This window comes from Lepidochelys kempii, chromosome 7 (genome assembly GCF_965140285.1).
Source record: "Lepidochelys kempii isolate rLepKem1 chromosome 7, rLepKem1.hap1, whole genome shotgun sequence".
NCBI classification, from domain to species: domain Eukaryota; kingdom Metazoa; phylum Chordata; order Testudines; family Cheloniidae; genus Lepidochelys; species Lepidochelys kempii.
In genome coordinates this window covers 64,299,208-64,311,615 of record NC_136386.1, presented here as the reverse complement: position 1 = coordinate 64,311,615, position 12,408 = coordinate 64,299,208, and the positions used below count along the sequence as shown (strand labels likewise).

Below are 12,408 nucleotides of genomic sequence, written 5' to 3'. Positions count from 1 at the left end.
ATTTCAGTTCCTATCCTCAGTAAATCAGCATTTGAAAACAAATGTCCAGTTCCTACTGCAATAATCTTTGGTCCCATAGAGATCAATTAGCAGTATCAGGACTATTAAGACAAAAATAAATAGGTTTAAAAGTGAGATTATAATCAGAAGAGTGAGACTATAAAAATGACAAAATGGGGGATTTGTTTATTATTTCTCAATTATTTTCATTTCAAATTTGTCCTTATTTTACAAGATGAGACTATTTTTCTTTCTTTTCACCTTGCAAATGCCATATAGGATCTAGGATTCAATCTGTGTTCTTTCTGTAGTGTACATCATCACCACTAATAAAGATTCTGCAGTCAGAACTTAGGTGACTGTTTAGCTAATGATGCAAAAGACACAATACGATTCTTCATTTTTGCAATTGCAAATTATTTTGATTGCCATCAAACTACTAATATTACTGCCCACAATTCATACTGGGCATAATTATTCGCAGACACAAAATTGTTCTGAGAAAAAGAGGGCTAGGTTGAGTCCGGGTTGGAAGACCAAAGCCACAGAGAACAGAGATATTGAAGAATCCATTTTTACATAGCCAGTTTTCTGAGTATAATTCATCTCAAGCTGAAAGAGAAGATTTAAACAAGAATATATTTTTTTAAAATAAATACGCAGCTTTGTCTTAGTTCTTCTAGTAGTTTCAGCCCCCTTAGAAATGAATGGAGGAAGAACACATTGGCTGAGTGTCCCCCAAAATATAATGTAGGAAGGGTCGTGAAGACGTATGAAAATAAAAATGAATTGGTCTATAAACAGTCATTAATTAAAAACATGCAAGTCTTTTCTAAAGTTACTGATATACAGTAGAATGTGCAGATTGTCCACTCACTTCACCTGCTGCTCCTGCGGTTTTGGCTGAAGAACAAGAACACCCTGTGAATTTCAGGAAACAGCTAACAAATTGCCTATGACTGACATCACTTAAAGTTAGAAATTTGCAAAACTTGCAAAATAGCTTGCAGGCTGCATTTGGTGATCTTGAAATTACCCTGGAACACAGTGAAATAATGGAGAGCTAGCCTTGCCTGTTGTGTTAAGAGAAAATCAATTGTCACCAGTTTGACATGCTGCTGTATTTTTAAGAAAACTGAAATTGTGCTGTGGGAAGCCCTTTCAATTTTTTAGACTGATGATGTTAACCAACGTCGCCAAAAGGCAATCAAATCAATATGGTCTTCCTTTAATGCTGCTAGTTGCTTTATAACATAATTTCTTTGTAAAGTTCCCCTTTGTTGTCATTTTACTTGCTGTGGATCATGAGAACTTGATGACTTGAAATGACATCATATCCATTTCAATTCTTAATGGTAGTTGGGCACTTTTTTACTCACTGCCAATCAAGTGACCTCCAGTCCAGATTCTATTCTATTTCAGTAGCTGTTGTTTGATAGAGATCCACTAGATGTCCTCATAGATCTATTTTTTGTTACCATTTTGGTCCATGAGTAAAGCTGCTGTTAGTGACGGGTGGAGCAATGAGATCAGGAAGACTGTATGGTAACATAAAACATACAAACAAAAAAAAGCAATCAGCAGAGAAGAAGGGGTGCTTTGTCCTGCTTGCTCTAGACAAGGAACTGTTATTTGACAACTTATTTAAAGAACAATCGGCAATTTCCCTTGCTTTCTTTTGTGCCTGAAAATATTCCCCATTACTCTTTGTGAATTTTAAATGACACCTCACTCAGACAATCTTAGGTACTTTCTTCTAGACATTTTGACAGAGCTTGGGGGACTTTGTGATCAGAAAATGAGGTGTTGCCAGAGTGCTAAACACTCAGCTTTCTCCTCCAAAGTAAAAATGAAGAATGTCGGTCTGTTTTAAAAACTGCAGCAAAAACATTTGTGCCAATTTTAAAATTATAAAACAAATGAAAACTGAGATTTGAAGTCTAAAATGTTGATGTTTTGGAAACATTTTTTTCCAAATAGCTTAAAAATCTTGCCTCAGTGTGCTGCTCTGATCAAATAGTTTGTGCCAGTGGAACAGCAGCATTTTGATGAATTAAAACCAAATTTCACTGGCTCAATTTCAGATACATAGGAAAGTCCTTTGTTTGTTTTTTGTTTTATTTTGGGGGCGGGGGGTGGTTATACCAAGAAGAGAGAGCTGCCATTCCCTTCTATCCATTTGTTTTTCAAGAACCTAAAATAGAAAATTAAGTTGTTTTATGTTCTGTTTTTATTTTCACCAGAACTGCAAATAACAGTTCCATTCTGCATCCTGATAATTTCTACAAGGGTATGGTAGAGAATGATTGGATTTTTATGCAGCTGCTACAGGTATCATATGAATTTAGCATCCATACAAAAGGCTGTACAAAAAGAGCCCCTTATCCCCTGCTGATTACCATTTTTTATTAATATTTATGGAGGTTTAACAGGAAACAGTATGTGTGTGGCTGAACCATCTTTAATCATTTCTGTCTTGTCTTTGATCTTCTCACTAATCATCCTTACTAATATTCCATGTTTTAATTTAAATTTATTTCAATATTGTATTTGGTATGAATGTAAAATGACTGTGTAACAGGAATGAAGAATTACAGCATGTTTTCTTTACAAAATGTATTGCTTTAATATGTGATTGCTTATATACTGGTTTAAACCCTTATAGCAAGTCTTTTTTGTTACATTTATTGCCAGGTTAAAGCCTGTTTCTTGCATGTTAACAATGTGAAATATCAAAAAATTATGCATGGTCTCCAGAACAACCAATAATAATAGTTAAAAACAGTCCCTGAAAGGTGTGGGTTTTAAGATGTACCTGATAAACTTTCCCTTATTGAATAGAAGGATTTAAATTGTCCATATCGTTGGTTTAAGTCTGATTAAAATGGTTCCAAAAGTTTTCCTTCCCATCTTTCCCTGCCCTTAACAATGATTTTTTTTATTTTAATAAATGTCATAGTTTATTATTTTCTGTTGACAAAATATGGCTATAAGTAATTGAAAACCAGGGACTGTTACTAACCAACAACATAGTATTACAGAATTGTCAGATACTGTGTTTTGCTACAGCATTTGATTAGAAAAAATCCTTCAAAACAGCTGTATTTTAAACCCAAAACGAGTCTTCCTTTTTTCCTCACCTAGTATTAGTGTGTTTCTGACAAGTACCCTTTATCTTTTTTCTATGGAACTCCACATGTTGTTAGAGTGAAAAACAAAATAATAAAATAAAAAGTGGTGTAACAGAAACATCTAATCAGATTATGAACAAATGTCTCCCCTCCTTTGTCCCCAACTTTTAGTTTTAAAGGTACATGCTGGGGAGAATTAGGAGAGGGAAATATGGATGAACCAAATGCTGTTTTGAATTTTCTGTATTGTCTAAATTTGTATGGATCAAAAGCTGCAGTGGAACCCTTTATACTAAAAGCCAAGCTCTGAGGAATGATGTACCATGCACTGAACGGGCCTGATGCTGCATGATGACTTTCTGAACAGCTGCAAGATAACTTGACTAAGATGCTAAAAGAACATGTAACTAGAAATACAATTAACGTTTTAGAGGAATGGAGTCACTGCTGAAGAGATCACTCATTCATCTCCCTCAATGCCTGTTTTCCACAATCATAACGTTACCCTTGCTTGACAAATGTACTGTATGGCAAGTCACAAAGGTCTTAGAACAGGACTTGACCCATTTGAGAGAGATAAATCCCTCTTTCCTGGTGACTGTAGCATTCAAAAATGACAAAACTGAGGGGAAATAATTTAAATAACACCACCATTGTCACATAAAAAAGACTTCCTAATGGGAGGTACAGGCCAAAGAAACTATACCTTTTTGACTACTTTTATATTTGAAGGTTTTGCTTTTGGCTGTCAATGTTCTGTTTAAGTGGCAGTATTACTAAGCTAGTTCATGCTAAGGCATTACCAACAATGACTGTTCAATGCAACATCTGAAACTATTTTCAAATGGCATTTATTTTCATCTTCAGATCCAAAGTGTGAATAAGGTAAAATTGGGCATTGATACTTTTGAGTAATTTTTAAATTAAACATGTTACGTTTATAGCAAATACATCACAAAGATAGTATCACTCTTTTGGGTCCGTTGCCCTGCTTAAAAGATACAAATGGATTTTGCTGCTGCTAGCACATCTTTTTGAGTTGGTTTCTAAGTAAGCATTTATTTATTTGCTTTCTGGCTTGATATCTGAAGACAGTTGTGATGTTCAATCACAGTTCTACTTGGAGCAGAAAATATGCCGATGATTGGTTCAGCATGTTCCAATGGACCAATGTTCTGTGTGCTTTTGGTGATGCCTTATTTGTGAATTGACTTTAATGTCAAGCACATTTGCCAGTATTAGCTGAATCTTTCATGTGGACAAATTTTGATATTCTGTCGAGAGTCAATTTCAGTTCCTGAAAGCATAATGTAAAGTCACTAAATCTTTCAGGAAGTTTTGTGAAGACATCTTGTAACTCTCCAACAACATGTAATTTAACGCAATGAAGAAACTTCTCAGGCACTGTTTAATACTGAGAAATTATTAGCACTTTTGAGAGCCTCTCTGTCTGTTTTTTAAAAATAACTTTGATGTTTGCCACAAGCAATGTAGGTCCAAATTATATGATTGATTAACATCTTTAAATTTTTCTCTCTCTTTTTGGCCCAGCAGTGTTAATTGTGCCAGAGGAAAAAAATGTTCTTAGGATTTTCTGTTTTTACTTTTGTTCTTTTTTTAATCCAAAAATCTGATTGTAATTAGCAATTCTTCCTTATGTCTATGGTCACCCTATAAGACTTAGGGAGAATATAAAGAGTAATTGATCTTTTCCCTACTTTTGATGTGCAGCCAAACTGTTATCAATAATCACGTTGCATTTTTTTCCTGGGTCAAGACTGTTAAACATAAACTAAGGCCTGTACTAAATCCCTTAAGTTACCTTCCAGCTGCCTTGTTATATATATATAACCTTGCCATTAACCTGCTGCTCTTCCTCTCCTCCCATCCAACATATGGTTATAGCCAAGATGTCCATCTACAAGAGAATGAAACTGGCATGTTGTTTTGATTGCGGACGCTCTGAGCGTGACTGCTCTTGCATGTCAGGCAGTGTACATAGTAACATGGACACCCTTGAGAGAGCCTTCCCACTTTCTTCTGTCTCTGTTAATGATTGCTCCACCAGTTTACGTGCCTGTAAGTTTTAACACCAACACGTGCTGTTCCATGTCTGTGGTGTCTGTGGTACCATCCCTGTCTTGTGTCGTACATTGTAGTTCTGTGAGTTTTACGGGGCTGATGCTTTTTTCAGAATTAGTTTTAATATAGCTCTATATTTATGTATGATGGGGTTTGGGGTTTTTTAATAGCAACATTTAATTTATTCATTAATTTGCTTAATGTGCTTCTTAAATAGTGCGTCTTTGCGGCAGCATGTGGGACCTTAATTGTGCAGCTTGGTGATGTTTTTGTTTTTATTTCATGCATACAGTATAAACTGTCATTAATTAAACAGTAAAGTAAATGCCTTATTAATGGTTCGGGGGTGGGGGGGGAGAGTCTGTCTAAATCTATGACTACAAACTGGTAAAAAAAACCAAACTATTAATTCAGAGGGCAGTTATGATAGCAGTGTGGTTGAATGGCATACAGTAGGCAGTGGAAGCCTCCTACAGAGGATACAATTTGTAGCTGAAGTTGGGGTGGTTGTTGTTTTTCTTTTTTCCATTAGCCTTGCTCTTTGTAACCCTTCATTTGCTGTAAGGAAGGAAGTCCTCATTCAAGTCGGACACCCCAGAAGGCTTAGTAGAGTTGAATGTACCCAGTGTAGAGCTATTTCATCATCAGCTGCTCTTTAATGTGTCTACCCTGATGCAAGCTCCTGTGATGTAGTCCATCGCAAAGTACCCCTGAAAAGAGGAGGAGCGTGTCACTGTTTAAAAATGTACCTCTAGCAGGTGACAGTGATTAGCACCTGTCATGAACAAACCAAAAATGCTCTTCTGAAGACACAGAGCAGAGAAGGAGGAGCAATGCAAGTGACTGTTAACTACATTATTGGGAGCCCAAGCATACCTGTTCCTTCAGTGATTGTCAGCGGTTGAGGAAGATTATTAATGACAATAACTGCCACCCTGTTCAAGTATCCATAATAGGCAAAACTATGTCTCAGGCAGGGATTGTTTTCCTTCTCCCTGTCAAAATGGATGGGCAAAATCAGAGTGATCTGGTAGGAAAGATATAGTTTTGATTAGGAAGAGCAATCACCTGATATGTATGGCATGGCACACAGGAACTCCACCAAGTGCTGAGTACAATGGGATTAGTGGATGTTGCATCCAGTAGCTTTTTGATACAACATAAATACAGTGTTTAGTCACACCTGTGGAATGCCTTGGATCCAGCTATTTTGGTCTGTGATCCATTGATCCAGAGACACAGATTCCTGGCACAGAAACATAAAAGCCTTGTCATTTGAAGCTTTATCTAGTGGGGTTTCTTGGTGATGCAAACCCTCTCTGTGTACCAGTGAGGTACACTCTGAGGCTATGTCTATACTGCACACCGCTGGCAGCCATATGTCGGCTACATGCCACAGTGAAACAGAGGCTGTGTCCACACTGCAGTGTGTGGCTAGACATGTCAGTGAAAGGCTCTGGCAGGGGAGAGGCAGCAGAGAAAGGCTCTCTCCACTGCTGGAGTCTTTCCCTGCAATGGGGAAAGACTTGGGCAATAGGGAGGCAGCGGGACACTACACTGCTCAAATAGCAGTATAGACTGGGGAGGTGCTGCTTGGGCATGTAGAAAGCTGTGTAGACTGTATACCCTAAGGCTTTAGGCGTGTCTTTACCCAACTCGCCCAAGCAGTGTCTCACCATCTATATTGCTATTTATACCCATGCTGGGGGATGTGACCTGTATGTACTATACATACTGCCATAAGGCGTATGCAGCATAGCTGTTGTCTTTCTTTTCCAGTTAGTCATCTCTAATGCATCATGTCCAATGGGTGACAATTTCCACTAGTAACTCCTTTGCTCTATATTAAGAGGTTGCACCCTTTATTGAGCCCTGTGTCACTATGGTGTACAGTAAAACTAACTTCCCTGTGCTTAGAACAGTGAATGAGAATCTTCCAGTACTGAGAGTTACTGCAGACACATTTACTTATATAATCTCCTAGTCTCTGCAACACAGCCCACAATATTTTTTACATTAATGCAGTCTCATGAAAAGAGATTATGTGGTTGAGTCCTGGTACTGCTGTTAACAGCAAACAGACAGCACTAAATGAATATGTCCCCTACAAATGGGTGACATTTCTACCATTAGTATCATCTGGCAAGCAAAGAGAAACCCTAATTTGAAGAGTTAGTGTAGCTTTTCACTTCACTTAAGGCTGTAGAGGGGAAAAACCCTGGTTTTGATTTCATTGCCTATTCAACCAAAAACATCCTGTGTATGAAATCATTGCCCTCAGTAACACTTTTGGAAACATGTTAGACCCATGTTGCATTCTGAATCTAAGGGATATTGACAGCTCTAGGGATTTTTAGCATCCTCTGTTTCATCGGCCTTTCCCCCTGCCCCGTCGTCACTCCGTCAAATCAAGAGATCTCATTCTTCCCCATGTGAGACCACTCACCTTTGACCATTAATAATAAGTAAGAAAAATCAATATCAATTCAGGCCCTTAACAAACCAGCATAGGCCTATATATATATATATACACACACACACTCTCTCACACACACTAAATTCCACTGGCAGGGCTTCAATAGAAATCACCATGTTTTCTTTGCTTTGCAGAGGGGTCGGATGATGCCCATCTTGACAGAGCTAGTTAACTCAAAGAATGGTGGTGAGAGTCGGCTTTTCATTAAATATGAGCAGATGTGAAATTTAGAGTGTTTGACAATTAGAAATGGCAGCAGCAGGGCCCTGGAATCAAAGTGAGGTCAGATTGGTAGATCAGATTACCTCTCTTACATTCTTTAGTTGTTCAGAAAATCATTTTGAATTAGTGTCAGTGGAGCCATGATGAGTTTTGCCCTTTGTCTTTTATGCTAGAACTGTATTGTTTCCCAAGACACTCATTAAAGGTCATTATACTATTACAGGGCTTGCTTTGGTCATGGTTTCCCCAGTTGAGCTGGTGTGCTTCTAAGATTGCTTAATGTGTTTTTCATTTTTATTTTTATTTTATTTTATTTGTATTTTATTATAAAAGCAGGCTTTCCATTTTCAAGGTAAATAGAATCAGAGACCATTGTCTGTCGTGTCTTCAAACAGTGAATAACGATTATAAGAATTAACGGTGTTTATAGGGATCTGGTGCTAAGTAGAAGCTTATGGCTGTATCAAGTTACATATTCATTGATGTACATGGGATTTTTGTGTGCTAATTGTATGCCCTTGTAGAGGAAGTGGAGTTTACAGTATATGTTGCACTGTAAGTGAAAGAGATTATTTCTCTGTTTATTTACTAGATTGAATTTTACTGAACTTTCAGTTTATGAAAATCACATTTTCACATACACCGACATCTCTTTTGGCATTGGTGGCAACCGTCCAAAAGAAAAGAGGTGTTTTTTGCAAATGTAGGGCGATATAAGGTGAGCAGCAGTTTTTTGTTTTTGTGTTTTAACTGCATTTTGTAGGTAGACACAATACACAGCAATTCAGTGTTGCTTCCAAGTCTTGCTTTGGAGATGCACCAACACTGAGGTGAAGAGTGGTACCTGGAAACCTGGGCTAATTCAAAAGGAAGAAACCACTTCTTTGATGGAACAAGACCACATGAGACCTGTGCTTAACAGACTGTGGCAACTGCATGGTGATGTTCACAGAATTAGTTAATATGTAGAAAGTCCTAAATGGAAGAGGCACAGGTTAACTTAAGAACCACCTCACTACCTCCAAATCACAGTATGACTGATATTCCTCAGAAATTGATGGTCCAAGAGTAAAGGTTTACTGCTCTGCTCTAATCTATGTAGATTACTTTACCATGCCCATCTTCATGGTATCTAGGCTTGCAGGTGCTCAAGGAAGGGCATTCATGGAAGTGGGTCGATATCTGTGTAATTCCCTTCCTCAGGAAATACACTTCAGCATGCACCTGGCTATGTTTAGAAATATTTATGTGATGGCGGCAATCTTGGCCACCATCATGGATTGGGGATCTACAGAGAAAAGCATGGGTCTCGGCATCTTGAACTAAAGAGCCAGGCTCTGTAACTGGGGTTGTAACAGATTAACATCTTCTGTGGATCAGGCACAAAGAGGAACACTTATTGACCAGAGGGTTATAGTTAGAAGATGCATGTCTTTGTCTAGGTTTACCAAACTGATTAAACTTTGAAATCCTGGGTTCCTAACTGACTGGTTAGATTAAAAGCTGCGGGCATAGTTTTTAGATTAAAAGCTGCGGGCATAGAGGAGGCATAGTTTTTTGTTTCTCTTATTTGGAATGTTAATGATTCAGTGACTTCTAAATGAGTGCACATATCATTGCATGGGAGCAGCTGCTGTCTGCTTTCCATGTTAAAAGGTGGGACTTGATGCCTAAAATCCACAGTTCCTTGTCTGCTGCCATTTCACCCATAAAACAGCTTAAGGACAGAAATACCTGCTCTCGTGGAGGGCTAGGAGCCATGCTGGCCTGTGCTTGCTGTGACATGGAGCGTGCTACAGAGGTAGCATGGTTATTTCATTCTATATTGGCAATGGATTCCCTTGCTAGATACTAATGTACACCCCCTCTGTAGCATGGAAAAACTATGGTTTGAGGAGTTAGTGCTGCTCAAGGTAGCCGTAACTTGTGTTATTGTTACCCCATAGACACCTTTCCCCTCCACATGGCCCAGTGACCCCCTCTTTGCTCATGCTGTCTCCTCTCTGTGTTGCACAAAAAGCAGACTGTATGCCATCAGTGTATTGGGAAAGGAGAGGTTGAGGGGGAAAATCGATGGGATCTGTTGAGGGAGGAAAGATGGATTTGGTTTAGATCCCCCAGGATATGCTTGTTAGGTGTTAAGTAAGTGATTATGATAAGATGGGTATGTTTTTCTAACTCAGTTTTATGAAATGACCCAACCTCTCTGTAGTGTTGGAGAATGTTAGTGTTAGCCTGTTCTATCCTGACATTCCTTTAATGAGACTAATATAAAAGGACAATTAAAATGAGGGCATAGTGACACAATAAAAAGCTTATTAATTCAAACCCAGAGAGAAGACAAATCATGCAGTGTTTGTCATGAACATCCAGCATTTGTGAAGTAACCCAGTGAACCACTCTGTGGGGAGGAAATTGACTTACATAAAGCTATTTCCAAAAAAAATTATTCCTTCCTCCAGTGGGACAAATTTTTCCTTCAGTTACTATTGAAATTGACAGATCTATCTATTTTGGATCTATTCTTGTGTAACTGAGGGCCAAAATGTGTGTGATGTTTCTCCTAGATAAATCTACAGGATTGTATACATCTTCTTCAAAAATCCTAGAAATAATTTTAAAACATACTTATGTATGTTATAATAAGCATTCAATTTTACCAAGGAAATAATCAATATTAAATAACATAGATATGCTAGAAAGTCCAGCACAATAAAAATCAAGGCACCATACAGAACAGCATCTTAAATGTAATCTTTAGTGCTACTGGATAATAAAACCAATTTATTTTCATTAGCTCTATGCACAGACTAAGCTACTGTCAACAAAGCTGATGTCACCTAAATGCCCTTTTAAGTATTACAAAACAAGACAATGGAAAGAAATGACACACAGGGAAAATAATTATGTAGGTCCCAGGGCTGTTCTGTTCTATGTAGGTTCTTATACTATGCTCCTCACTGTGGCATCTGAGTTGGTAGGTGCTGGAGGCAGGGCATTCTTGATAGTAGTCCCAGGCCCCTGGAGTTCTCTCAAACCACAGAACCAGTTTCCATGAGATGTATTTTTCAGACAAAGAAGACCCCCATAATTACTCCTTGGTTTTATGCTTAAGCTTATTTGTTGTTGTTGTTGTTTTGGGGGTTGGGGGGGAGTGATTTGTATATTTTTGTATGCTGTCATGCAGTACTGCCTGCAGCTTCCCTGATTGATAGAGTTTTAACCATCATTCCAGAGCTGAATGTTGGAACAATGATTTCTCTGAACCAGTTCTCAGCCGAGTTGTCTGCACCTCTGTCAGATGCTAGACATTTGCACTTACTGCTGATGAGTAATCCTCTCACCACTGCCTCAGTATATTTCCTCCCTCACTAACTTCCTAATATATAGCTAGAGGTACATACAGACATTGAAATGTTTTCTTTCTGGTCACTGGTCCAGTGCTTGGAATGGTATACTGTTCCTGAAAGTGTATCTAACTCTGCAATGATGACGAGGCTTTGAACTTTAGAATCATATCTATCAGTCTGCCATCTTCTGTACCTCTTCATTCACAAGATTTTAGTGGCACTGAAAACAAAAGCTGAAGCTAAAATCTTGAAACTACATAGTCTGAAACGTTTTGGAGATATGAGATGTTCAATACAAAAGTCATACCAGAATTAAAGTAGGAAGTAAAAGCAGGATGGTGCTCAGAATGAAGTGATTATGTAGGGCCTGCTTTCTCAAGGTTAGGAATGTTTAGGCAGAGCAGTGTGAATGCTTTCAGACAAAACCAGTGGTTGTAAAGAATTATTTAGTATCAGTGATCAGAAGGGAAAATAATTCCAGCCCTGTATACTCTATATTGTGTGGATTTGTTTATAAGAGAGAGTGAGTGCAAAAGGGACAAGACACTGCTGCTCTGAAGTTTTTGTTCCTCTTTTAAGAGCAAATAGTTTCTGTCCATATGTGTGCATGTTTGAAAGAGGGATGTGAAAGAGTGCATGTGAGCGAGTCTGTTGATGCACATGTACAAGAAGTTCAGCATTTGTGTGGCCTAGAGTGTTCATTTCTAGCTCATGGGCTAGCTGACCTTAAAATTATCATTGATCCCTCAGTCTAGCAGTGTTTTTTCATCCCTGGACCAATCTTGGATATATACTGTATGAACTAAACCTTGGACCAGTGTGATCTTTGGTCCTTGCACACTATGTGCAGTGTGTGTGTGTGTGTGTGTGCACGCAGTGCATATGTTCAGATAAATAAGAATTAGAAGTTTAAAATCATATGGCGTGCTGTCTCTCAAGTTTAGCAACAGAGTTTAGCTCTCTCACCACACTTTGCTCTCATCCATCTCTGTGTAAAGGATATTATCCAACAGTTTAAATATTACTTGTTACTTTAGACTAATTACAATAGAAAAAAGTAAGATGAAACAATATTTTTCAAATATCTGACTTCCAGTGCACAGTCAGTCTTGGATTCTCATAAAGATGGAAAATGAATGCTTTTTAT

The 12,408-nt window shown here is 38.1% G+C and overlaps 1 protein-coding gene across 26 annotated transcripts in view; it reads left to right on the top strand.

Annotated features, from left to right (window-relative positions):
• KCNMA1 (potassium calcium-activated channel subfamily M alpha 1) overlaps positions 1-12,408 on the top strand; it is an 851,468-nt gene that overhangs the window by 722,856 nt on the left and 116,204 nt on the right. For 19 of the 26 annotated variants that reach the window (XM_073353208.2, XM_073353220.2, XM_073353201.2 and 16 more), the window contains one exon: positions 5,037-5,210. The exons of the other annotated variants lie outside the window; for them this stretch is intronic. In XM_073353208.2, coding sequence (XP_073209309.1) covers positions 5,037-5,210 — 174 coding nt within the window. The remainder of the gene's footprint in view (positions 1-5,036; positions 5,211-12,408) is intronic. 26 annotated transcript variants of the gene reach the window in all.